Here is a 27,094-nt window from a genome sequence, read left to right on the forward strand (position 1 = left end):
GCATTTAGCCCCGGGCGGGGTTAGGATCCCTGCATTTCCCCCCCCACCCCCACCCCCAACTCCCTTTCCCGCCCAGCGGGTGTCACTTCACCTCTGTGCCTGTTTTCCCCACCTAAATGGGGGAGCATCTCACTGCCCTGCTTCCTGACGGGGAGGGGTGCTCAGAGACTTTTGGGCGGAGGGGGCGGTAAATTGGGGAGGTCCCCTGGGATGGGCCCAGCCACCCTCTCTCTGGCGGACTCTTCCCCCCATTAGGCCCGAGCTGGGGACCATTGTGAAGTCTGCACTGGTGGCCCCTGGACTTGGAGGGGAAGAAGTGAAAACAGTCTTGGGGGAGGGGAGGTAGGGTGCGTGTGCAGGAAGGAGTCGGGGGGTGGGTGGGTGGGTGGGGGAAGCGACAGAAGGGAAGGGGTAAGGGTAAGATAAGTAGGTAGAGGGCAAGTCGGGGAGATGAGCGAGAAGCAGGCAGGTCTGCTGCTGCATTCCCGACTGGAGTCCCATGTGTATCCTGTGTGCATGTGTGATGTGTGTGCGTGCGTGTGTGGTCAGTGTTCTGGATTTTTTGTAGCACAATAGCCAAGCCAACCACCCCACCAGCTGGCTCTGCGCTGCTCCCATCATGGCAATAACCTGGCATGTCCTGGAGCCCTGGAACCCGTCACCCTGTCCCCACCCCCGACGCTCTGGGGCCCGACGGGCCCCCGGGCGTGTGCATGCGTGTGGATGAGTGTGTGCGCGCGTGTGGCGTCCTGCTGCTGCGGTTCCCCTGTCCGCCTGTTTGTGCGTGTCTCCGTGTCGTCTGGCCCCCGTGTGCTCGTCTCTGCATGTGTCTTGCGCCCGGTTTTGGCGTCCACCCCTCCTCTTCCCTCCCGGGCCCTGCTGGACCTCGGGGGTTGGGGACAGGCTGGCGGGAATGGGGCTGCCCGCTCAGAGGGGATGACTCCGTGGGCTGGATAGGGCGGCCGGCTCTGGGGGGGCCTCCCCCGCTCCCTCCACTTGGGAGGGAGGGCTTCCCTTCCCGGGACTCCTGGGGGTTTTGGCGGAGTGAGGGGTGGAAAAGGAGCCCAGAGAGGAGGGGCAACGGCGCTGATGGGGTGGGGGGAGAAAGGGAGAGCCTGCCCCCTCCCCCCCGAAATCAGCTCTTTCGCCCTGGGGCACTGAGCCCCCAGGCAGGGCTGAACTGCCAAAGAGCCCCATCTGCTCCCCACCAGAATTTGGGGGCTCCGTGACCGGCCCGGCTCCTTCCCATCTCCCGGGGGCCGAGGGATCTTTTGATCGGTGGTCTGGGAAGTAATGGGGGGGAGGGCCAGCTGGGTTATCAAAGACCTCCCGGGGCCCTGCAGAGCAGGGCAGGATGGAGGACCCAGGGGAAATGGCCTGGGTCCATCCCTGCTCCGAGTTTTGGGAGGCCTCCCTCAGGCAGCGTCCCCCTTGCTCAGTTTCCGCTGGTTTTTTTTTTAATCAACGCCCTCCCTCCGGCCGCGTAACCGCACTAACGACCGCCTGCCTCTGTGCCCGTCCCCACTGCACTGCAGTCCCCAATCCCCTGCCAAGCCCTTTCCCCCTCCAGCCCGCCACCGCCGCCGCCACCACCACCGTTCTGTTGAATGTATAACTGATAATGGAGCTAAAGGCAGCAGCTTCCCTGGCCCGGCAGCGAGAATCCAGACTAACCAGAGACTGCGGGGCCTGCCCCTCACCGCTCTCCCTCCCCCCTCAACCTCCCATCCCGTGCAATAAACATGAAAGCATTGGCAGACGACCGCTGTGTCTGGCTTCTGTCTCTGCCCCACAGTGCCCAGCCCTTCCCCAGTGCCGGACTCCAGCTTCGGGGGGTCTCCCCCACGCCTCTTCTTGGGGCAACTCCTTCCCGAAACCCTCTCACCTTGGCGGGCAGCCCCTTTCGGGATCGACCTGCCCCAGAAGACGGTAGAAGGGCCCAAAGTGGCTGTGAACCACAACCACGGAGGGGTGGCAAGCGTTGGAGTTGTGGGCAGCGACTGGTGGGCACTCCTGCTCCTTCTCCCCATCCCACCCGAGCCCGGGTAGGACTTGAGAGCCTGCAAGGGGAGAAGCAGTGGTGGTGGTGGTGGTGGGATGAGAGAAGGGCAACAGCAGATTATGGCTCCTCTTCCTGCCCTCGCAACCACTTTTTCCCTTCCAGACAGCCGCGGGACACAATCCTGTCTCCCTGTCCCCACCCATCATGGCAGGGGGGTTGGGGGCCGGCTACCTTCTGACCCCCAAGAGTCCGGCTCAGGGCTCTGCTAGCTAAGGAAGGTGGGGACCCAGCAGACCCGAAGGATGGATTCATCCTTCAACCTTTCCCAAGCTTCCAGTTGCTAGCCTCCCCCTACCCTAGGGTAGAGATCTCACCATGGACAAAGGAGATCAAAGGGTGGCCACCCCCCCACCCCCTTTTCCTACTGGCGCTGAACTCCCTACCACAGCTGCATTTCAACGTCCAGCCTGCATTATGATGGGGCTGGGCAACTGGCCTGGCATCTCAATGGAGGGCAGGCCTCTCCCAGGAAGCTGGCACGGGCTCCACGGGCCCAAGCTGGCAACCTACTGTCACAGTCGAGGATGGGGAGAACAGCTAGGGACTTAAGTGTCACTTTGCTACGGCCCTGGTCACAGCGGGAGGGTGTGTGGTAGTGGGGGATAAAAATAATGACGGTATTAGTTAAGCACTTACTATGTGCAAAGCACTGTTCTAAGCACTGGGGGGGGGGGGGGTGTTACAGGGTGGTCGGGTTGTCCCAAGGGGGGCTCGCAGTTTGAATCCCCGTTTTCCAGATGAGGTAACAGGTCCAGAGAAGTTAAGCGGCTTGCCCACACAGCCGATGAATGGCAGGGCCAGGATTAGAACCCATGACCTCTGACTCCCAAGCCCGTGCTCTCTTCACTGAGCCACGCTGCTTCTCAGCGTGGATGGAGGCCCACTGGTCTCCAGTATTCTCACGGGACCCAGCAACTCCAAGACCTCAGATTTCGGTGCATCTTGGCACGGTGTCAGCTGGCTGGCCAGCCTCCTGCCCACCCCCCAAGCCCCGGGGCCCCGACGTGGGAGCCAGGGCCGGATGGAGTCAATGGAGGCCGAATGCGGCGGGGAAGTGCCGTAATTGCCCCGCACTGAGCTCGGCCAACCAGCTTGGGAAGCCACAACAGGACCCAGGAGCCCTGATGCCCAAGACCTGTTACGGCACCGCCAGAAGAAATGGGGAGCAGGTGGAGGAGGGTGGCAAGGTGCTACCCTGGCCTGCCCCAGCTCCTCCCAACCCCAGGAAACAAAGTCCTTTGGCAAGCCCCGCCTCCTCCGGGAGGCCTTCCCAGATTTGTCTTTTATAGTACTTGTTAAATGCTCACTCTGGGCAAGGTACTGTACTAAGCGCTGGGGTAGATAATAGCTAATTAGGGTGGATACAGTCCCTGTCCCATATGGGACGCACAGATGAGGAGACTGAGGCATGGAGTAGTTACCGGACTTGCCAGAGGTCAAACAGCCGACAAGTGTGGCAGAACTGGGACTCCCCGCCCTATTTCTTGCCAATTGCCATTTCAGCACTTTCCCCTCACCTCAAGCACACCCTACCCCCACAGCATTTGTGTCCACCTCTTTATACCTTACTACTTCTTCCTACCTAGAATTTATTTTGGTGACTCTGTCTCTCCCTAGGCTGTCAGCTCCTCAAGAGTAGAGATCACGTCTTCTGACCTATGCCCTCTCCCAAGCACTTAGCACGGTGCTGGGGCCCAGGAGGCATGCTCTATCTCTCGGATCGACCGATTGAAACCGCCCACCCTCTGTCCTTTCACAGTATGCTGGAGCTGTTTTATTTACGTCCTCATACTCCTCGGTGAGCTGGCTTCCCCATGCCCCCTGCCCGCCGGAGAAAGGCTCAGGACTCAGCATCCCTTCCCAGATAGGGGGAGCGGCGGGGAGGCTACTGGGAGCCAGGCCCGCCCCCCCAAACCCGGCTGGGCTCAGAGCGATCTACTGGCCCAGATGTCTTCGCCCGGGGCCCCGATTCGGTCCCGAGACTCAGGATGGGAGGGCACCACAGTGCGTCGCTGCTCCCTGGGCACCACTGGTGACCGGCCCACCCACACGTCCTCTGCGGCAGACCTGGGCGGGGAGGGCGGACGGAGGCCTGAGCGCCTGTCGCTGTTCGTGGCTCGACAGCAATGGGCCCCTGGTGCCCCGAGGTGGAGGGCGAGACCGATCCTTAGCCCAGGTATGCTAAGTCCACGCTGGGGGATGGCCACGGAGAGACGGCTTTTAGCGCTGCTTTCAGCTGAAGAAATAGACGGATTCTTTCACCTTTTGCAGGTCAAAGTCTCCTGGGTGGGGAGAAGAACAGAGAGATCACCGGGAGCTGTCGCCAGCTTCACTGGAGAAAAGCAGCCACGGGGCAGGGGCAGTGAGGGGAATGATGACTGAGGAAGGCAGGGTGCTCAGGCCCAGGATTCCTGGGTCCCGTTACCAACTCTGCCTGGCCTCCCCTCCCCTGCCAGCACAGAGCAAGGTGTTGGGTACGACTCGCCGCCCTGGGGCTGGGCCAAAAAGCCAGGCCCAAGCTAGGCAGGGCTATTCCGCTCCAGGTTTTCCAGTTGGCTGCTTGGATGGAGAACACCCGCCCCGCCGGCCCACCCGCCCTGCCAGCCAGCACAGAGGAGATGGGACCTAGGCCAGGATGTAGGAGGCAACAGGCTGGTGCTGGAGGGAGAGGAATTCATTCCAGGCTCTGGGCTAGTGGGGGAAGGAGGAGCCGGGCAGGGGGAAGGGGAGGAGGTCAGGGAGACGGCGGGCAAGAGAACCAGAAATGTCCCTCTCCACCACCCTGCCCTCAGTTAGCCAGCCACAACCGGGAGCCAGTGGAGCACCCTTAAGGAGTCCGACCAGGGGAGGGGAGAGTGGGTGGTAGACCGGAGGGGTGGGGAGATTCCGAGCGGACCTCCACCGCCGGCTGGGCGAGGCCCCGGGACCCCACCCCAACCCACCTACCTGTCGCGGGAACGTGAGACAGCACCTTCAGCATCTCCAGGCCCAGCTTGTCCTTGCTGCGGGGCTTAAGGCTAAATCACAGGAGGAGGGGACGACTTTACTAACTGCCCCCTTTCAATGGCGGGGAAAGGGGGTCCCGGGCCAGAAGAGGGCAGACCAGGGTGGGGAAGGGAAGGGAGAGAAGGACGAGGGCAAGTGGGAGAAGGGAAGCCTCCGCTCCCGACAAAGGACAGTGGCGGGGAGGGGGAGAGGATCTCAGGGATGAAGTCTCAGTTGGCGGAGGGCAAGGGGATTGGAGGCGCCAGCTACTCACAGGGTCTTGGAGCAGTATTTCTGTACCAGGAAGTCCGACAGGTTCTGAAGGATGGGCTGGCTGTGCAGGTTCACAAACTGTTCACGACAGACCTGGAGGGAGAGAGGTGGTAGGGAGGTGAGGGGCTGTGGGAATCCTCCCCCTGCCTGCCCGCCCTAAAGCATTCCTGACGGCTTGTATTTTTTTTTTGGGGGGGGGGGCGGGCGGGCGGGGAGGGAAGCAGATTTCCAGGATTGAGGGTCACAGGCAGCCCTGGGGGGCTGAATTCCGGGTGTGTGTGTGTGTGTTGGGGGGGGGGGGGAAGGGCAGCCCATCGCAGGTCGTTTTTCCTTGTTCATGACATCCAGTGAGGAATGTGTATATGTGTGATGGGGGTGGGGGGCCCAGGCAGCCAATCGCCGGTCAGTTTGCCTTGTTCATGATGTCCAGCGTGGAGGCGTGAGTCCAGAAGCAGTCGTGCACGGACACGAAGGTCAGCCCCTCGCTGGGAAGTCAAGGAGAGCAGGGTCAGCGTCTGCCCAGCTGGCTCTCCACCCAGCCGACCCCAGCGAGGCACCACCACGCCCACCTGTAGCAGTGTAGAGCCGTCAGCATCATGTGGGTGGAGTCGAGCGAGTGGATGAAGTTGGGGGGGAAGGCATTCTTCTGCTTCATGGTGTTGGGCTTCCTGTTCCGGGAACAGCAGTGGGTCGGGAGGGAAGGAACGGGCCAGCCGGGTCCGGCTGCCCCCACCCTCCCCACCTCAAGATGGACTGACAGGTCCTGTCCGGAACCCAAGTGGGTCGCCCAATACCCACTTGGGGATGAGGACGCAGAGGGGTGGTCCAGCACACCCCCTCTCCCGACCCCCAAACACCCATGGCCCAGGCACGCACTGGCCCATATCCGAGTTGACCCGCAGGCTAACTTTCTGCATGTTGCTGTTTACCTAGGGAGAGAAAAAAAAAAAAGCCAGGGTCACCCCAGGGCCCGCCCGGCCGGGGGAGGCCCGGGAGACGGACGGTAGGATGGACAGACTTACGACGACCACCCTGTCTTGGTGATAGGGCTGGATGAGGGGGAGGCCCAGCGGCGTGACCCACTCCACCGTCTGACCCGACTTGGAGATCAACCGGGCGCTTTCCGTCAGCCAGAGCTGCAAAAGGCCAAAGGGGTGGCGGTCAGGGGCCGGGTGGTCTCCGTGGGATGCGGATGGGCCAGAAGCCCGGGATTTGCCCAGGGGAACGGGAAGAGTCAGAGCCTTATGATCCCCTGGAGCCGGCAGACGGGGGGAGGGGCGGCAGCCCCCAAGGGTCGGCCCACTGGCTCCCGCTTAGCTGCGGCCACAACCTTTCATTCACTCAATTCATTCAATCGTATTTATTGAGCACTTACTGTGTGCAGAGCACTGTACTAAGCGCCTGGGCAGTACAAGTTCGCAACATATAGAGACGGTCCCTACCCAACAGTGGGCTCACAGTCTAGAAACCTGAGCCGGGCCCCTCCTCCCCACTGGGACCAGAGCCGTGCCCCGACCCGTCACGGGAAAATACACAGCGCGCGGGTCAGCAATAAACACAGAGGCGAGAGAGGGCTCTGGCCGTGGTGACGGAGGAGGAGAAGGCGGTAGAGGCGGGGGCGAGCATGGGCGCTCACTCTCGTAGTCTCTCTCTCTCTCCCCAATTTAGGAAAGACCAGAGCAGGCAGGCCCGGAGCTCGCACCCTCTCCTTCCGCAAGCAAAGCCTCCAAATGGTCAGCTGGGATCCCGGGCTCTCCGGGGGCCTGGGTGGGACTTGGCTGCTGGCTCAGACAATGACTGCACCCCCCCACCCCCACCTCCGGTTCCCTGATCTCCTCAGAATGGTCTGCACGACTGGTTTACCGCCATGGCCTTTACCTGGATCTCCCTGGTTCCTGTAAACATCTCCTTGAGGCTGTTGAAGACCTGGTGGACGAGGTAGTGTGAGGCCTCCCATATATAAGCCTGGAAAGAGGCAAGCAGCAGGGTCATGGGGTGAGGAACTCTGGAGGGGGAGAGAGGGAGGTCCCCACGGTTTGAGGCGCGAGGGAAGGGAAAGGAGGTGGAAAACTTGCCCCCCCCCCCGCCCCTTCTGATCTTGAAGGTCTCCTGGTGCTTAAGACAGGTGAAAGGCAAGTCATAGGCTGCTGCCCCCTCCACTTTGGGGAAACTGAAAAGCAGCAGGCAAGACTCTTGGGCAGCCGCAGCTCTCCGAAGGCACAGTCTGTTGGCGGTGGGGGGAGGTAGCTGAGGTGATGAGGTACCTGGGGGAAGGAGGGGCACCCCAAACAGGGCCTAGTTTCGGGGGAGCCGACCGACCCAGGAGACTCTGCAGAGCGACTGTGAGCCCGCCGTTGGGGAGGGACCGTCTCTATATGTCGCCAACTTGTACTTCCCAAGCGCTTAGTCCAGTGCTCTGCACACAGTAAGTGCTCAATAAATACGATTGAATGAATGAATGAATGACTGGCATGGCATTCCCATGAGCCCAAATGGAACGGGGGCAGAGGATGCCAGACTGTTAATTCTGCTTGGCCGAGAAGGCCCGGGGCGGGGTGGGAGGGAGGGAGATGGTGCGTGCGGAGAGCGGGTGCCGATCTGCTGGGGTAGCTCTCAGGGGGCTGGGAGGGACGAATGACGTATTGGCCGAGCGCGGTCAGGGAGGTGGATCGGCACCCATCGTTCATTTAGACTGGGAGCTTCACAAGGGTCAGGGACTGTGCCTGACCCTGATTAACTTCTATCTACTCCAGACCTTAGGACAGTGCTTGAAACACAGTAAGTGCTTAACAGATACCGGAATAATAACAGAACTCAGAACCCAAATGGGGCCAACAATGTTTCCGGAGCCGAAACCCCGTGCGTCCGGATACGGCAGAATCCCGAAAATTCAAGTTCTCCGGGCTCTACTGGGATAACTGCCATTCCTGGAGTGGAGTTAGGAATGAAGGTAAAACCTTACATGAGGGAGGGATGGACACGTTAGCTAATTCCTATAAGTGGCGATAAAATCAAGAAGGCTCCACTATGTCGTACCAGCTGGGGGAGGGTGGGGGACGGGGAACAGGACAGGACAACAAGGCAACCAGAGAACGGCTGTGACCCAATCCCACCCTGCCAGAATGAGGGGCACTGGGGAAAACGGCGTGGCCTAGAAGGAGCAGCGTGGCCCACTGGCAAGATCACGGGCTTGGGAGTCGGAGGATGTGGGTTCTAATCCCGGTTCCGCCACCTGCTGTGTGACCTTGGGCAAGTTACTTCACTTCTCTGGGCCTCAGTTCCCTCATCTGTAAAATGGGGATTAAAACTGTGAGCCCCACGTGGGACAACCCGATTACCTCGTATCTAACCTGACCCTTGGTGCTTGGCACATAGTCAACGCTTCACATATACTGTATTATTATTATTCAGCACTTAGAACAGTGCTCGGCACAAAGTAAGCGCTTAACAAATGCTGTAATTGTTATTGGGGGGTAAACATATGGAAGGTGAGCGGGAGGAAAAAAAAATCAGTAGGTTCAGGAGGAATACAGATAAGTTCAGGACCGAGAGTTGGGAAGATGGGGGGAAACCTCAGGGATGAACGGCAAAGGAGGGGAAAATGGGACAGGCCTGCCCCCGCCCTCATTGTGGGAAAGGATGGAATCCTGTAGAAGTGGCAATAGGATCCCTACCGCCTAATAATGATGATAATAATAATAATAACTGTAGTATTTGTTAAGTGCTTACTATGCGCCAGACTCTGTAGTACGTGCTGGGGTGGATACAGGCATATCGGGATGGACACAGTCTGTGTCCCACGTGGGGCTCACGGTCTCAGTCCCATTTTCGAGATGAGGTAACTGAGGCCCAGCGAAGTGAAGTGACTTACCCAAGGTCACACAGCAGACATGTGGCGGAGCCCTGATTAGAACCCACGACCTTCTGACTCGCAGGCCAGTGCTCTATCCACTACAGCAATGACGAGGCCCTCCGGGTGGAGCCCCAGCCCGGCTCCAATTGGGGAAGCCACCCGCAGTTACCAGAGCCAGGAAAAATGACCAACCGCCCGGCCCCGATGGCACACGTCTGCTAACTTCTAACTGTCCCCTGCTGGCAACTCTCTCACCGCCCCATCGCTCCCATGTCTCTCCAAGAGCCTGGAACATGCTTTCCGCACCCTGAAGCCACTTAGCTCCTGCAAACCACGTCCCTCCTCCAAAGTCTCCTCAAGTGTGGCCGCTTCCTTCCAGAGGCCTTCCCTGATGGCGTGCCCCACCTGAATGATGGTACTTGTTGAGCGCTTACTATATTCCCTGCCTGGCCCCATCCCCATCCCCCCCAGCCTTCACCGAGTGAATCCAGTTATTTGCGTCCCCCTGTACCTATTCTCTCATTCCACCGGGATCTGTTCAACTTGTCTACTGTCTCTGCCAGGACAGCAAAAGCTCCGCCAGGGCAGGGCCTGGGGCTCTGTAAACACCCGGTAGGCGATTGGGGGAATCGGGGCGGGCTTCTGGGAGGGGGCGGTTCCCAGGGTGGGTCCAGGCCCGGAGGGCGGTGGGAGAGGGAAGCCCCCACGGCCCGCCCCTCTGGCTCACCTTTGGGAACTCAATCTCCTTCAGGCGCTTCTCGATCTGCAGCCGCCCGCCGTAGCGCGTCACCCCGTAGACCACCGTCATGACCGTCTGCTTCACCAGCTTGCGGTTGACGTAGCCGTCCAGGATTTGGGCCGAGTGCACCCCCCTCTCGGCATCTCTCTTCCGGTACTGCTCCACCTGACGAGACGGGTGGGGTCAGCGCCGTGGGGAAGGACCGACGGCCCGACGGGCCGGTCTCGGCCCGCTCCCCGGGATCCGGAGAACGGCGGAGCGGGGAGGGCGCCGAGCCCACCTTACCTGCTGCGCCACGCCTTCGTACACGTCCTGGGGGGTATCGCAGGGCATGAGGTTGACGGAGGTGGCGCCGATGATGTCCCGGCCCAGAGCCGCGTAGTGCTGCAGCCCGTTGCAGGAACCATCCTGGAGGGAGAGAGCGATGGGCGCGGGGAACCTCAACTATTAAAAGGTGCCGTGGGGGAGCGGGGGGACCCGGCGAAACTCCAACGGCCCACTGACACCAGGCACCCGGGGGGAGAGGACGGTCCGGTCCCTGCCATTGGGGGGGGGCGTCTGGCCCGATATGGCACCCGGGACGGCTGGAGAATGGGCCGGGCAAACCTGGGAAAGCTTCTCGGAGGTGGCGGCTTTGACTGGCAAAGTAAAGGTGCCAGGAAAGAGGGAAGCGTGGGAGAGGGGAAGCTGCCCTGTACAGAAGGGACAGGCTGGGGGGAAGGCCGGGCCCGAAAGAGCACCAGAAAGAGGAGGAGCTGCACTGAGGCAAGCTGGGCTGGTGGGAGGGTGGGACCAGCTGACCAGAGCTTCGAGGGCCACAGTGTAATGCCACCGCCCGTTGGCCACAATGCCCACCTTGGGTGGCACCAGATGACACTAGCCAGATCCGCCGTCTCCTATGCGGGAGGGAAGCTGCGGCCAGAAAAGCTCATTCAACCCGAGGAGGGGGTGGGTGTGGCCAGCTCCACCCTCCAGCCCCTTTTCTGGCTCCGATCAGATCAGAGCCATTTGGCCTAGCCGCACGCAATCCTCACCACCCTCTGCCCCACGCCTTCCCCGCCCCGCCACCCCTTGAAAAGTATAACGGGATGAGGAAAATCCTCTGAAATGGACTCGTAAGCCCAGGCCAGAGGAGGAGATGAGCAGGAGCTTGTGGGGAGGAGGGTGGAAAGGGAGGGAAAGGGTTTCGGGGGCCTGAGCTGAAAGGGACCCCAAGTCCCCGCCTTACCACCCCCCCTCCCCAAACCCACCTGGTGGACGGGGAAATGCGAGATGTATGCCGCAGGGTCTGGGGAGCGGATGGCCTGGGCGATCTCCATGCAGCACGCCAGGACCTGCCAGGGATCTTCCATGTCCATCCACCACTTCTTTCCCTGGAGAGATGGGGACAGACACAGACACAGGCACACCCACACACACGCTCAGTCCCAAGGCCGTCACCCACCACGTCACGCTGCACCCACCGGCGCTTGGTACAGTGCGCTTACCAGACGCCATTCAAAACCCCAAACAAAACCCCCCAAAACCCACCCGCCCGCTCGGTGGACGTGACCTACCGTCATGGGGCGGTCGGCCGAGTCCAGGATGTCCTCCAGGATCTCGTTGGCGTAAGCCAGCCGGTCCCGCAGGGACTGCTTCTTCTTCAGCCCCGTCAAGTTGACGAGGTGGATCTTGAGCCAGTCCAGGCCATGGGGCCCCAGGGGCTTGCCCTCGGCAAAGAGCAGGAGGGCCCGGGTGTAGTCGCTGCCCAGGTGGTTGAAGTGGGGCGGGCAGGGGTAGGTGCGGCCCCGGAAGTCCATGTTGTGGGGGAACCAGAAGACCCGGTTCCGCAGGTGATGGGCGATGGACAGCTTGTAGAGGGCGTCCACACGCAAGCTGTACATCTCGGCGGCCACCTTGCGGCTCTCGGCGATCTCCCGCAGCAGCGCCGTCTTCTTGGACGGGGGGTCGCCCGGGGCCAGCTGAAACACGGGGACCGGCGGGGCTTCCGAGAGGGGTGGGGGCACGCCCAGCTTTTTGCTGCCTTTGGCGTTGAAGACGGAGATGATGAGGTCGAGCACGGGCTGGTTCACCTTCCAGGCACAGTTCCCTAGCTGGTTCAGGGCATCGAATATCGAGTGCAGGTTGGTCTTGGGGCAGCGGTCCAGCAGCTGCTGGTGCTGGACCGTCCCTTCCAAGCTCCGCATCAGCTTGGTGGGGCTCAGGATGTAGGCCCCGAAGTGGGGCGAGGTCCAGGGCACGGGAGGGCAGAGCATGGGCATCACGGTGGCGTCGAAAGTCAGGCTGGTCTCCCCCACGTCGGCTACGAGCTGGTTGTACGTTGGGTGGGGCCTGATGAAGCCGATCTGGGGGGCCGGAGGAAACGGGTCCCTTGACGCGCTGGCTATCCGCCCCACCCTCAAGCCCCACGGCGCTGACGGTCACATCCCTAATTTCTTTTCACGTCGGCCTCCCCGCTCTAGACTGGAAGCTCCTTGTGGTCAGGGAACAGGTCTACCAACTAGGCTTTACTGGACTCTCCCCCAAGAGCTTAATCCAGTGCTCTGTAAGCTCGCGTGGGCAGGGAATGTCTCCGTTAAATTGTTACACTGTGGTCTCTCAAGCGCTCAGTACAGTGCTCTGCACATAGTAAGCGCTCAAGAAATATGACTGACTGAACCCAGTCGGAGCTTAATAGATATCTCTAATTGCTTGAATGTGGGTAAAAGGTCACACTGGAAGCTGGGAGGGCCCCCGACACCGTGGCTGGGTGGGGGGCGAGGAGCCCAGTTGGCCCTAGGCCACGGGAGAATTGGGCTGACATCCCAGTTCTGCCGATGACCCGCTGGGGGATTTGGAGGCCATGGAATGGGGCTGTTAATCCTCACCTTCCAGGGATTCTGGCAGGACGCAGGTAACCGAGGTAGACGATAAAAAGCCGTCCGGAAATTGTAACTCCCACCCCACCCCTAACAGCACTTAGGCACAGGCCTTTAGACTCGGTTGCTTCTCCTCCCTGTCATTCACTTCAATGTCTTTCACTCCCCTGCTCAAGTTGAAAGCTCCTCGAGGGCAGGGATGGTGTCTACCACCTCTGTTGTACGCTTCAAGCGCTCATCAGCACAGGGCTCTGCCCCTGGGAAGCACTCCCCACATATCACTGATTGATTGATCGGCAGATACCCTAAAGACCCAGTTGGCGCTCATGAGTGGTCCCATGAAAATGGGGCTAGAAGTAAAAGGGCCCTAACCAATGTCCAGGTGTCCATGGGAAATAACGTTCCCAAGATCCAAAACACTGACCAGAACCCTACAAAGGCACTTCGAAAAAGCAATAAGACACAAACACCCTAACTGTCCTCCCCACGAGCTGAGTTGCCTCAGTCCCGACCCTTCAGTGCGCCTAGCTGAACGGCCCAGACAGACGCTCTTAACACTGTTCTTTGCAACCCTCGACTCTAAGAGCTATCTGATTGCGCGCTCTCCCCCTCTCCCCGCTGCCAGCCAAGGGCTACTCGTGTTCTGAGGTTTGCCTTGAGCTCACGGTGTCTTATAATACATCTTTCTGAGGGCTCACTACCTCTTCAACGCAAGACTACGACAAGGAGCCCCCTCCACTCCCTGGAAACGGTGGGGAACACTGGCCCCTCGAGGTCCCGGCTCCCTGCCAGGACTCGAGAGGTCTGAGCCGGGCAGGAGAGACTGCAGAATGGGAGGTGCTGACCTGTTTGTCAATCACACGTCCTTATTATCGCACTGGGGTAGATAGAAGATGATCAGATGGGACGCAGTCCCTGCCCCACATGGAGGGAGAACAGGTACTGAGAAGTGCTGATGAAACTGAGGCACAGAGAAGTGAAGCGACTCGCCCAAGGGCACACAAGCAGGCAACTGGCAGAGCGGGGAGGAGCACCTCCTGATTCCCAGGCCCGGGCATTTCCCACTAGGCCACGCTGCTCCTCGTGAGCTTACTGGGTGACGGGCCCTGCACTAAGCGCTTGAGAGCGCACGACTCAACCGGGAGTCCCGCCTGCCCCTCCAAACCCCCGCCCCTCAGAGTCTCAGTGTCCCCCCACCCGTGGCTGGTACCTGCCGGTTGCTGCGGAAGGAGTAGACGTGGTACAGGATGGGGATGAGCTTCTGCTCCCTCTGGGAGGTGAGGAGGTTGCTTGGCATCTTGATGGACTGCACCAGGATTTCCACCAGCTGGATCCCCAGTTGCAGTACCACCGGGTGGGGCCAAGACACGTTCCGGGGGCTGGAGGAGAGGCTGGAGGCCGCTTTCGACTCTAGGGCCTCCCAGTATTCCCGGGGGAGGTAGTGGTTCAGCTGGGGGACACGGAGAGAAGCGGGTGGGGGTGAGCTCAGAGTGCCAGCCTCCCTCCCTGTCTCATCACCAGAGCTGCCCGATCCCATCAAGGGGGCCCAAGACACCCTTCCGGGGACTATGCTATGGGTTTTTCTTTTTGAGAGTATTTCTTGAGGGCTTCGTGTGTGTCGGACACTGTGTCCAACCTAATTAACTTGTATCTACCCTAGCGCTTAGAACAGCGCTTGGCACGTAGTGAGCGCTTGTATTATTCCAAGCGCTGGAGTAGATACAAGTTAATCAGGTTGGACACAGTCCCTGTCCCGCAAGGGGCTCCCGGTCAAAGTAGGAGGGAGAACAGGTATTGTGTCCCCATTTTGGAGTTGAGGAAACTGAGGCGCAAAAAAGGGAAGTGACTTGCCTGAGGTCACCCAGCAAGCACTTGGCGGAGCCGGGATTAGAACCCAGGTCCTCCGATTCCCAGGCCTGTGCTCTTTTCACTGGAGCACGCTGCTTCTGCTGGGTTCCCTCTCCTTCCCTCTCCACTGATCCTCGTACCCTCCAGGCAGGTCCGGGAGGGTGGAGTGGGTGGGCGGGCGTGTGTCGGGGCGGGGGGGACGGGACACAGGACACGAAGGGCAGAAACTCACCTGAGTATCCCTGGCCAGCAGGTGGACGTACTGCTTGTAGATCGCCTTGATTTCGTGCACCATGCTGCTCTGAATCTGCTTCTGGATCTTGTACAGTTTGTGCACCTTCGTGCCCAGGTTGCAGGCTAAGGCAAACAGCGTGTCTCCGTGTGGAGGTAAGGTGGAGAGGGCCTGGTGTGGAGACACAGCCCCCGAGAGAGAAGAAATGTGTCCATTTATTGTTGTACTGCACTCTCCCAAGCGCTCAGTCCAGTGCTCTGCACGCAGAAAGCGCTCCATAAATACGACTGAAAGAAGCGAACGCGGTGAGCCACTGGCAGGCTTTACAAGCTCCTTCTCGCCAATCCCCGGTCCTGCTGTTACCCCAGGGCTGGGCCCCGGCTAATAGCAGTAATAATAATTACGGTACCTGCTAAGCACTTACTATGTGCCAAGCACTGTTTCTCAGCTCTGGGGTAGTTACGATTTAATTAGGTTGGACACAGTCCCTGTCCCACAAGGGGCTTCCGGTCTCGATCCCCATTTTACAGCTGAGAGAACTGAGGCCCAGAGAAGTGAAGCGACTTGTTCACGGTCAAACGGCCAACATGCTAATCCCGGCTCTGCCACTTGTCTAATGCGTGACCTTGGGCAGGTCACCTCACTTCTCTGGGCCTCAGTTACCTCATCTATGAAAATGGGGATTAAGACTGTGAGCCCTATGTGGGACAGGGACTCTGTCCAAACTGATGATCTACCCCAGTACTTAGAACAGCGCTTGACACATAGTTAGCGCATAACCACTACCATCATTATTACGTGGCAGAGCCGAGATGAGAACCCAAGTCCTTCTGACTCCCAGCCCTGTGCTCTATCCACTCAGGCACGCTGCTTCTCAGCTAGATGTAGCTGGGTTTGGGCCCCTGCCACCCAGGGCCCCAGCCAGTGGTCCCAGTGGCCAGAGAGAGGACGGCCACCACTGCCACACAGCAGGGCCCCCATGGACCTCAGCTGGCTCCCCGCTACTCGGGATGGACAAGGCGGGCTCTGTCCCGCAGCCCCCAGATGGCCTGGACCTAGGCCGTTTGGCTAGCTTGGGACCTGAAAGACCTGATTTCGTAACTGTAGTAAGCGCTGGGGTGGATACAAGATAATCAGGTCCCGCATGGGGCTCACGGTCTAAGTGGGAGGGAGCACGGGTACTGAATTCCCATTTTGCGGATGAGGGATCTGAGGCACCGAGAACTGAACTTCTAGACTAAGCCCACCGTTGGGTAGGGACCGTCTCTATATGTTGACAACTTGTACTTCCCAAGCGTTTAGTACAGTGCTCTGCACACAGTAAGTGCTTAATAAACACGATTGATTGATTGATTGAAGTGACTTGCCCAGGGTCACATAGCAGGTAAGTGGCGGAGCCGGGATTAGAACCTAGGGCCTCTGACTCCTGAGGCACTTTCCACTTTCCTAGTGGCTCTTTCCACTAGGCCACACTGCTATTCTTCTTAACGCTGGGACCTCCTTCCGAACCAGCCTGGGCCACCTTTCCCAAAAGATTCCCGAGTGGGCGTACAGTGAGGCTCCTGGGGAGGAACGGCCCGTGCGTTGGGCTGCCGGGGCCCAGCCCCGCCCTTTCTGTATTCATTCATTCATTCAATCGTATTTATTGAGCGCTTACTGTGTGCAGAGCACTGTACTGAGCGCTGGGGAAGTACAAGTCGGCAACATAGAGAGACGGTCCCTACCCAGCGACGGGCTCACAGTCTAGAAGTGGGAGACAGACAACAGAACAAAAAATGTAGACAGGTGTCAAAATCGTCAGAACAAATAGAATTAAAGCTATACGCACATCATTAACAAAATAGAATAGTAAATATGTACAAGTAAAATAAATAGAGTAATAAATCTGTACAAATATATATACAAGTGCTGTGGGGAGGGGAAGGAGGTAGGGCGGGGGGGGATGGGGAGGAGGAGAGGAAAAAGGGGACTTGGTCTGGGAACGCTTCAGTAGGGCTTTGAAGGGAGGAAGAGAGCTAGCTTGGCAGATTGTGGAGGGAGGGCATTCCAGGCCAGGGGAAGGATGTGGGCCGGGGGTCGATGGCGGGACAGGTGAGAACGAGGTACAGTGAGGAGGTTAGCGGCAGAGGAGCGGAGGGTGCGGGCTGGGCTGGAGAAGGAGAGAAGGGAGGTGAGGTAGGAGGGGGCGAGGTGATGGACAGCCTTGAAGCCGAGAGTGGGGAGTTTTTGCTTGATTCGTAGGCTGACAGGCAGCCACTGGAGATTTTTGAGGAGGGGAGTGACATGCCCAGAGCGTTTCTGCACAGAGATAATCCGGGCAGCAGAGTGAAGTATAGACTGAAGTGGGGAGAGACAGGAGGATGGGAGACCAGAGATGCAGTAATCCAGTCGGGATAGGATGAGAGATTGAACCAGCAAGGTGGCGGTTTGGATGGAGAGGAAAGAGCGGATTTTGGCGATGTTGTGGAGGTGAGACCAGCAGGTTTTGGTGACGGATTGGATGTGAGGGGTGAACGAGAGTGGAGTCGAGGATGACACCAAGGTTGCGGGCTTGTGAGACGGGGAGGATGGTAGTGCTGCCTACAGTGACGAGAAAGTCAGGGAGAGGGCAGGGTTTGGGAGGGAAGCTAAGGAGTTCAGTCTTGGACATACTGAGTTATAGATAGTGGGCAGAAAGACATCCAGATGGAGATGTTCTGAAGGCAGGAGGAGATACGAGCCTGGAGGGAGGGAGAGAGAGCAGGGGCAGAGATGTAGACCTGGGTGTCATCAGTGTAGAGATGAGAGTTGAAGCTGTGGGAGCGAATGAGTTCACCAAGGGAGTGAGTGTAGATAGAGAACAGAAGGGGACCAAGAACTGACCCTTGAGGAACCCCTACAGTAAGGGGATGGGAGGGGGAGGAGGAGCCTGCAAAGGAGACCGAGAATGAATGGCCGGAGAGATAGGAGGAGAACCAGGAGAGGACAGAGTCCGTGAAGCCAAGGTTGGATAGCGTGTTGAGGAGAAGGGGGTGGTCCACAGTGTCGAAGGCAGCTGAGAGGTCGAGGAGGATTAGGATAGAGTAGGAGCCGTTGGATTTGGCAAGGAGGAGGTCACTGGTGACCTTTGAGAGGGCAGTTTCGGTGGCGTGTAGGGGACGGAAGCCAGATTGGAGGGGGTCAAGGAGAGAGCTGGCGTTGAGGAATTCGAGGCAGCGGGTGTAGACGACTCGTCCTAGGAGTTTGGAAAGGAAGGGTAGGAGGGGGATAGGGTGATAAATAGAAGGGGAGATGGGGTCAAGAGAGGGTTTTTTTAAGGATGGGGGGATTCTGTACCTACAGGGATGTTTCTGGAAGCCTTGAGGACAAGTAATTGTGACCTACTCCCAAGACCCCTTGCGGGGGAAAAGATGTCAAATCACTCAACTGATGATATCAACTGGAGCACAGCCAATTTCAGGTGGAGGAATTGGGCAAATTGACTGATTCATTCATTCATTCAATCGTATTTATTGAGCGCTTACTGTGTGCAGAGCACTGTACTAAGCGCTTGGGAAGTACAAGTTGGCAACATATAGAGACGGTCCCTACCCAACAGTGGGCTCACAGTCTAGAAGGGAGACACAGAGAACAAAGCAAAACATATTAACAAAATAAAATAAATAGAATAAATATGTACAAATAAAATAGAGTAATAAATACGTAAAAACATATATACATGTGCTGTGGGGAGGGGAAGGAGGTAAAGCGGGGGGATGGGGAGGAGGGAGAGAGGAAGGAGGGGGCTCAGTCTGGGAAGGCCTCCTGGAGGAGGTGAGCTCTCAGTAGGGCTCTGAAGGGAGGAAGAGAGCTAGCTTGGCGGATGTGCGAAGGGAGGGCATTCCAGGCCAGGGGGATGACGTGGGCCGGGGGTCGATGGCGGGACAGGCGAGAACGAGGCACAGTGAGGAGATTAGCGGCAGATTTCCCTGCCCACGAAGATTTTGCAGTCTAGAGGTGAAGCGCTAGAAAACCTATAAACATCCTGGAAGCAGGAAATGAGGGGGCTTTTCCACCAGGGGATTGGAGGTCTGCAGGAGGAGCTATAAGGGACGTCCGGAGCGGAAGACCCTGTTTTGCATTCGAGGTGCCCCCTCCCCAGCAGCCCCCAACCAGGCTGGCTGAGGCCAAGGAGGGACCTGGGGATGGCGTGACCCTTTAAAGCCCTCTATCAGCTCGCCCCCTCCTACCTCACCTCACTGGGCCCCAATCTCCTCTTCTTGCCACCGACTCCTTTACCTGGTCCGCCTTCTGGCCTGAAACTCCTCCCCACCCATATATGCCAGACCACTGTCCTCCCCATTTCAGAGCCTTATGAAGGTCACAGACCCCCAAAACATCTCTCCTAAGAGGCCATCCCAGATTAAGCCCTCTTTTCCCCGGCTCCCTCTCCCTTCTGCGTCGTCTATGCACTTGGATCTGTGACCTCTGGCCATCTGATAATCGCCTACCCTCAATTCCGCAGCACTTGCGTACGTAACTTTAAATCATGTATTACGAACTGTTTATTTGTATTAATGTCTGTCTCCCCCTCTACACTGTAGGCTTGCGGGCAGAGAACGTGTCTGCCAACTCTGTTGTACCGTAATCTCTCAAGCACTTAGTACAGTGCTCTGCACATAGTAAGTGTTCAATCCCATTGATGATGATGATGGCCGGAGGGGAAATTGCTAAGGGGAGTAGAGTGGTCTCTCACGGGAGAGGGAGGTGGTGGGGATGCCTGCATTTATTCAAGGATCTGATTTGGGAGTTTGCTGCTTGCAAGCTCTATACAGAGTAAATACACAAGTTAAGAGAGAGTACCTGAGGATTCTGTATATGGTGAACCTCCCTAATTCAGTGACCCCGGTCATGGGAGGGAGGGATGGAGGGAGCTGGGCTTTAGGCATTTCTCTCAATGGCAGCTGTCAACCACATCAGCTGAACCCTTACCGCTTCCCGTGTGGGACCTGACGGGACGGCAAGCTGAACTGGCAGCAACCTACCCAGGCATGCTTAGAGGGCACCGGCAGGAAGCCCTAAGAGTGTCCCCATTATGTCAGGAAAAAGCTGTTTAATGTCACAGCCTCGGTGGATTCTGGGCTTCTGGTCCAAGGTAGGCAGTGGGGGAAGGGGAGTGAGTGATAGAGAGGGAGAAGGCCTTAGAAAGGACTGACCGTTGGGCCCGACCCGAGGCAGGCCCTACTAAGGAGTTCGGTTGGCCCCGACAAAACGGCATTTCACCTAAAACTGCATGGATCCCATGGCTGCTTAGACGTGCCCATCACACTGTAAGCTCCTTGAGAGCAGGACTCGCACAGGTCTACTAATTCCACAGCGCTCTCCCATTGTGCTTCGAACAATGCTCTGTACACAGTAAGTGCTCCATAAATCAACTGAGCAAGTAATCAATCAATCAATGCTATTTGTGGAGCACTTACTGTGTGCAGAACACTGTACTAAGCACTTGGGAGAGAGAGAAACAGAGACGGAAGACACGTTCCCTGCCCTCAGGGAGTTTCCAGTCTACAGGAGTGAGTTCTCGGTGACAGGGACATTGCAGCCTAGAGCAGGAAGAGAGCTCAGAATCAATCAATGGTATTTAGGCTCCTACTCTATTCTAATCCTCCTCGACCTCTCAGCTGCCTTCGGGTATCCATCCTCCAGACCGCAAGCTCATTGTGGGCAGGGAATGTGACTGCCAACTCTGTAGTACTGTACTCTCCCAAGCACTTAGTACAGTGCTCTGCACATATTAAGTGCTCAATAAATACCCCTGATAATAATAACGATGGCATTTGTTAAGCGCTTACTATGTGCAAAGCACTGTTCTAAGCGCTGTGGAGGATACAAGGTGATCAAGTTGTCCCACGTGGGGCTCACGGTCTTAATCCCCATTTTACAGACGAGGGAACTGAGGCCCAGAGAAGTTAAGTGACTTGCCCAAAGTCACACGGCTGACAAGTGGCGGAGCCGGGATTTGAACCCATGACCTCGGACTCCAAAGCCTGCGCTCTTTCCACTGAGCCACGCTGCTTCCCTGATGATGATGCTATCCCTCTGTAATGTTCTCCGGGGGTGTTCTGGAGGATCGACCCCAGTAGACTGTATGCTCCCTGTGGGCGGGGTTCGCCTCTACCAATTCTAATACATGGCACTTTCCCAAGCGCTTAGTCCCGTGCTCTGCACACAGTCAGCCCTCGGTAGATATCACCGACTGACCGATAACCCCCCCACCGCCCGAGAATCAGGAAGTCCTCCGTCAGGGATTCGCGAGTCGGCCGGGCCCCTCGGCTTCTCACCTCCATCATGGTATCCACATACTGCGTGTCCTTCAGCAGACACAGGTAGGGATACAGGTTGAACTGGTTGGCCTGGCTCGTGCTGGCCATGTAGGTTTTCGTCTGCCGCAGGGTCGTGAGCAGGGACTTCTTCCACTCCTGGCGGAGGGCCGTCAGGAGCTCCCGCTGCACGGGGGGCAAAGCTCCGGGTCACCCCACGGCCGCCCGCCCCACACCCTACCACCCCCGCCTGCCAGAGCGATCCAAACCCCAGGCCTCTCGTCCCAACTCGCCACTGCTGTGATTGCGCTGGTCGGTCCAGATGGATGTGGACTGGACGTGCGTCCTGCTCCTCCCTGTCCCCAGTCAGATTGGGAGCTTCCCAAGGTCAAGGTCTATCTTGGACTCTGAACACCCAGGACAGCGCTCTGCTCGCTACGCTGCCACCCTGGGCGGGGTGTGGGTTTGGCCTGCGTGCCCCCCACTTTGGTCCTCCTCCGGGCTCAAGGCACAATCGGCTCCTCTGCCAGGGTGAGGCAAGGCTGGTGTGCTTGGAGGGAGGTCTGTGAGGTACTGGGACTACAAGCCCCACAAGCCCACAGGGGACGGCGGCACATACAATGCTTGCGAAGCATCCAGGAATGCCCTGCCTCACACCTGCGACACCTGCCCTCCTTCTCTCCACCCTCCCTCCCACAGGATGAGGATGGAGCCTGTTCTTGGTGGGGGATGACTCCAGAGGGGAAAAAAAGACCATCTCCCTCAGGGGATTTCTGGAAACGGTCCTCCTTCGGAGCATCGAACTGCATAAGGACTTTGGGGCAAATAGGGGGCCCACCAGGGTCCTTACCGCTTGGACAGTCCGGTCTGTCAGAGGTTTGGCCTCTTCCACGGAACTGATGGTGACGGTGGTGGCCAGCTCCGCATTCAGTTGCTCCCGGAAGCCCTTCTGCAGCTCTTTCACGGACAAGTGCAGCTTTGGGTAGGACACCGGTCCCTTCTGCGGAACAACCAGTACAATAGGGGACGGGGGAGAAAAGGGGGTGCCTTATACTCGGCCAGGACCGATCGGTCAGGTAGCCCTACCCCCAGTCGCATCGATCATCTCCTTAAAAATAAGGAGGCACAGAGGCCTAGAGAAATTTTTGTTCTACGTCGCAAAGACTGAGGACCCCTACGCCTCCACCTCCAGGCAGTGTTCCCCGATTCACCCACATCAACTCACTCCCAACACGACTGTCTGCCAAGCTACATGGATGTGGGGAGAGTCTCTCTCTCTCTCTCTCTCCCCTTTCTCCCCTTTCTCTCCTATCAGGCTGGGAGCACCCCGAAGGCCCGGACCAGGTCCCCTCTCCAACGTGGATTCATTCATTCATTCACTCAATCATCATCATCAATCGTATTTATTGAGCACTTACTGTGTGCACAGCACTGTACTAAGCGCTTGGGAAGTACAAGTTGGCAACATATAGAGACAGTCCCTACCCAACAGTGGGCTCACAGTCTAATAAAAGGGGGAGACAGAGAACAAAACCAAACATACTAACAAAATAAAATAAATAGAATAGATATGTACAAGTAAAATAGAGTAACAAATATGTACAAACATATATACATATATACAGGTGCTGTGGGGAAGGGAAGGAGGTAAGATGGGGGGATGGAGAGGGGGACGAGGGGGAGAGGAAGGAAGGGGCTCAGTCTGGGAAGGCCTCCTGGAGGAGGTGAGCTCTCAGTAGGGCCTTGAAGGGAGGAAGAGAGCTAGCTCTCAATCGTATTTATTGAGCGCTTACTGGGTGCAGAGCGCTCTACTAAGCGCTTGGAAAGTACGATTCGGTACCAGAGACGGTCCCTACCCAACAACGGGCTCACAGTCTAGAAGGGGGAGACAGACAGAGAAACAGAACAAGTAGACAGGTGTCAATACCATCAGAATAAATAGAATTATATATGCACATCATTAATAAAATAAACAGAGTAATAAACATGTACAAATATACACAAGCGCTGTGGGGAGGGGAATGGGGTAGGGTAGAGGGAGGGAACCCCCTGGTGCCTTATACAGGGCTCAGTTCCAACGGGGGCTCACGCAAGAGAATAATAATGATAATAACGATAACAATAATGATAAAAACAACAACAACGGCACGTGCTAAGCATTTACTCTGTGCCAAGTGCTAGGGTAGATACAGGATATGGAGATCAGAATCAGTTTAGGGGGAAGGCGGGGAACAGGTATCGAATCCCCATTTTAGGCCCAGAGTGGTAGAGTGACCAGCCCACAGTCACGCAGCAGGCAAGCGGCAGGGGCCGGGACGAGAACCCAGGTCCTCTGACCCCCAGGCCGGTGCTCTTTCAATCAATCAATCAATCAATTGTATTTATTGAGCGCTTACTGTGTGCAGAGCACTGTACTAAGCGCTTGGGAAGTACAAGTTGGCAACATATAGAGACGGTCCCTACCCAACAGTGGGCTTCCCCCGCTCATCCCAGCCCGGTGCGCTCTGCACTAGATCACACTGCCCCAGCACTGATTCTCCATCTAGCTGCATCCCCTCGGTGCCGACGAGATCACGTGACCCGGGCAGTCGTCACGCCTGGGGGCTCGAGGACCTGGAAGGAGCGGAATCATCTCCCTTACACCCTGCGGCTCGGCTGCCCGGGTCGGCGCCATGGCAACCCAGTCCTCGGTTTCTCCCGGCCTCCCAGAAGCAGGCAGGCACCCACCCGCTGACAGGCCGGGCTCGAAGTCCTGGATCGGAGCCAATTCCTCCAAAGCGGCTTTGCCCAAGGGGGCCCCTCGCTAACCCTGGAGGGACGGGAGGGGTCGGGCAGCGTGGCGAAGAGAACTCCTCGGGCATGTTGCGTGCCTTGGTTTCCCCAGGGGAGAAGGGGAGACAGCGGGGCGGATTTGAGCCCAGGAACTCAGTAGCAAAATACGAAGCACGCCGAAGTAAAAACGAACTACGAAATCTCTCCAGAGGGGCCTAGGGCTAGCAGCCGAGCACGGGTCGGGAAGAGAGGGCGACAGGAGGGTCAGTACCAGCTCTGGGCCCCACCCCCGGCTGTGAGATGTACAACGCGCTGTCCCTCAGACCCTAGAGTGAAGGGTGCTTTCAGGGCTGTCCCAAGAGGGGCTGAGGGGTAGGACCCGGCTGCAATCAAATCAATCAATCGATGGCAACCCGTCTGTTCGACCTTCATGACATCACTAAAATCCACCCTTTCCTCTCCATCCGAACCGCTACCATGCTGATCCAAGCACTTCTCCTAGCCTGCCTTGAAAAGTGCATCTACCTCCTCGCTGACCTCCCAGCCTCATGTCTCTCCCAACTCCAGTCCACACTTCACTCTGCTGCCCGGATCACTTTTCTACAGAGACATTCAGACCATGTTTCCCCACTCATGAACCTCCAGTGGTTGCCCATTCACTCCACATCAATCAGAAACTCCTCACCCTTGGCTTTAAAGCACTCGATCACCTTGCCCCCTCCTACCTCACCTTGCTAATCTCCTACTACAATCCAGCCCGCACACTTGGCTCCTGCAATGCCAACCTTCTCATTGTTACCTCCATCTTGTCTATCTCACCGCCGACCTCTCACCCACGTCCTGCCTCTGGCCTGGAATGTCCTCCCTCCTCAAATCTGTCAGAAAATTACTCTCCCCCACTTCAAAGCCTTACTGAAGGCACACCCCCTCCAAGAGGCCTTCCCCGACTAAGCCCTCCTTTCCTCTTCTTCCCACTCCCTTCTGCGTCACCCTGACTTGCTCCCTTTATTTATTCCCCTCCCAGGTCCACGGCCCTTATGCACATATCTGTAATTTATACATTTTTAAGAATGTCTGTCTCTCCCTCTGGACTCTTAGCTCATTGTGGGCAGGGAATGTGTCTGTTTTATTGTTACACTGTCCTTTCCCAAGTGCTCCGTGCAGTGGTCTGCACACAGTAAGCGCTCAATCGATACGACTGACTGGCCAGGGGCCAGGGATCAGAAATGGCACTTTCCCCGTAACTTCCCCGGCACCAAGCCCGGTGCTCTGACCAAGTGGACGCCTGGTCAATACGGGTCACGGCTATGGCGTGGTGAGGCTGGGTGGCCACTCAACTAGGGCAGGCAGCGGTGGAAGGAGCACCCCGAGGAAGGCTCTGGGGGTGGGGGCGGGTTACCTTAGCATAAAAATCTCTGAGTAGAGGAGACGTGCACAACTCCGGCGGGGGAGGAGGGGGTGGGGTAAAGTTGGGGTCCATCTTCCTGATGGCTTTCAGCACCATTCTCCTTTCGTCCTGGACGTACCGCACATCTTGGAAGAGGTTTTTCAGGTGGTAGCCTCTATCTTTCAGCTGCTGCAAGCACCTGTGGAAAAGGAGGGGAAACGACTTAATTTGGGGGGGGCGGGGGGAGAAAACAAGGAGAAGAGTAGAAAAAGGAGGAGGAAGAGGAAAAGGAGAGGCCTGTTCAGTCAGCCAGCGTTGGGGCCTCAATTTCCTCATCTGCCAAATGGGGATTCACTACCTGTTCTCCCTCCCCGTTAGACCGTGACCCCATGTGGGTCAGGCTCTTTGTCCGACCTGATCATCTCGTAGCTTCCTCATCGCTGAGTATATTGCTTGGCCCTTAATAAGTGCTTAACATAAATCCCACCACTATCACTGCTGCTCCAGGTTCAATCTGTCACCGAATCCTGTTGGTTCTACCTTCGGGACATCGCTGAAATCCACCCTTTCCTCTCCATCCTAGCACGTTCCTGGCCTCGACTACTGCATCAGCCTCCTTGCTCACCTCCCCGCTTCCCGTCTCTCCCCACTTCCAGTCCATACTTCCCTCTGCTGCCTGGACCATTTTCTACAAAAACGTTCAGGCCAGGTTTCCCCACTCCTCAAGAACCTCCAGTGATTGCCCATCCGCCTCTGCATCAAACCGAAACTCCTTACCATCGGCTTTGAAGCACTTAACCACCTTGCCCCCTCCTACCATACTTCATTGCTTTCCCACTACAGCCCAGCCCGCACACTTTGGCTCCTCTAATGCCAACTTACTCACTGTACTTCCATCTCGTCTATCTGGCCGCCGATCCCTTGCTCATGTCCTCCCTCTGGCCTGGAACTCCCTCCCCCTTCAGATCCAACAGGCCATCGCTCTCCCCCACCCACAATGCCTTATTAAAATCCCATCTCCTCCAAGAGGCCTTCCTTGACTAAGCCCTCATTTCCCCTGCTCCCTCTCCCGCTGCGTTGCCCTGGCACTTATACCCCTTATCCACCCCACCCTCAGTCATACAGCGTTGATGTCGGTACCTGTAATTTATTTTAACGCCTGTCTCCCCCTCTAGGCTAAAGCTCTCTGTGGGCAGGGCACATGTCCACCAAATCCGTTATTTTGTACTCCCCAGCGCGGCACTTTACACACATAGTACGCATGGCCATGAGAAGCAGTGCGGCCCACTGGAAAGAGCATGGGCCTGGGATCTCGGAAGACCTGGGGTCTAGCCCTGACTCTGCCACTTAATAATAATAATGGTATTTGTTAAGCGCTTACTATGTGCAAAGCACTGTTCTCAGCACAGCACACTTGTCTGCTGTGTATCTTTGGGCAAGTCACTTAACATCTCTGTGCTTTGGTTACCTAACCTGTAAACTGGGGATTAGAGCTGCGAGCCCTACGTGGGACATGGACTGAGTCCAACCTGACGATCTTGAGTCTACCCCGGCACCTAGTACAGTTCCTGGCACTTAATAGATGCTTAGCAAATACCATAAAAGGATAAATAAATACAATTGTTGGATTACATTTCCCAGCCTGAAGTTCTGTTTGTCCTCCACCTGGTGGACACTGGCGGTAGTGCAGGTGAATGCAAAACCACAATTTGGGGTCCCCTTTGCCCCGGGGGGTGAACAGGGAATAATAATAATAAATCAATCAATCATAATAATAATATGAATAGGAATATGAATAATAATTAAT

General features: G+C 57.3%; 1 protein-coding gene across 1 annotated transcript in view; it reads right to left on the minus strand.

Annotated features, from left to right (window-relative positions):
* Window positions 1–3,822: 3,822 nt before the first annotated feature.
* POLRMT (RNA polymerase mitochondrial) overlaps window positions 3,823–27,094 on the minus strand; it is a 28,427-nt gene continuing 5,155 nt past the window's right edge. Inside the window, exons 5-21 of the mRNA XM_038771815.1 lie at window positions 25,300–25,486; window positions 21,979–22,128; window positions 21,150–21,314; window positions 14,851–15,021; window positions 13,981–14,220; window positions 11,469–12,257; window positions 11,163–11,285; window positions 10,198–10,320; window positions 9,901–10,077; window positions 7,199–7,285; window positions 6,343–6,456; window positions 6,197–6,249; window positions 5,890–5,988; window positions 5,733–5,805; window positions 5,322–5,413; window positions 5,009–5,079; window positions 3,823–4,344 (exon numbers count right to left, since the gene is read on the minus strand). Of these exons, the coding sequence (XP_038627743.1) occupies window positions 4,295–4,344; window positions 5,009–5,079; window positions 5,322–5,413; window positions 5,733–5,805; window positions 5,890–5,988; window positions 6,197–6,249; window positions 6,343–6,456; window positions 7,199–7,285; window positions 9,901–10,077; window positions 10,198–10,320; window positions 11,163–11,285; window positions 11,469–12,257; window positions 13,981–14,220; window positions 14,851–15,021; window positions 21,150–21,314; window positions 21,979–22,128; window positions 25,300–25,486 (2,764 nt within the window). The 3' untranslated portion in view covers window positions 3,823–4,294. The remainder of the gene's footprint in view (window positions 4,345–5,008; window positions 5,080–5,321; window positions 5,414–5,732; window positions 5,806–5,889; window positions 5,989–6,196; window positions 6,250–6,342; window positions 6,457–7,198; window positions 7,286–9,900; window positions 10,078–10,197; window positions 10,321–11,162; window positions 11,286–11,468; window positions 12,258–13,980; window positions 14,221–14,850; window positions 15,022–21,149; window positions 21,315–21,978; window positions 22,129–25,299; window positions 25,487–27,094) is intronic.

The sequence above is a fragment of the Tachyglossus aculeatus genome, chromosome X1 (genome assembly GCF_015852505.1).
Source record: "Tachyglossus aculeatus isolate mTacAcu1 chromosome X1, mTacAcu1.pri, whole genome shotgun sequence".
In the NCBI taxonomy this organism is placed as follows: Eukaryota; Metazoa; Chordata; class Mammalia; order Monotremata; family Tachyglossidae; genus Tachyglossus; species Tachyglossus aculeatus.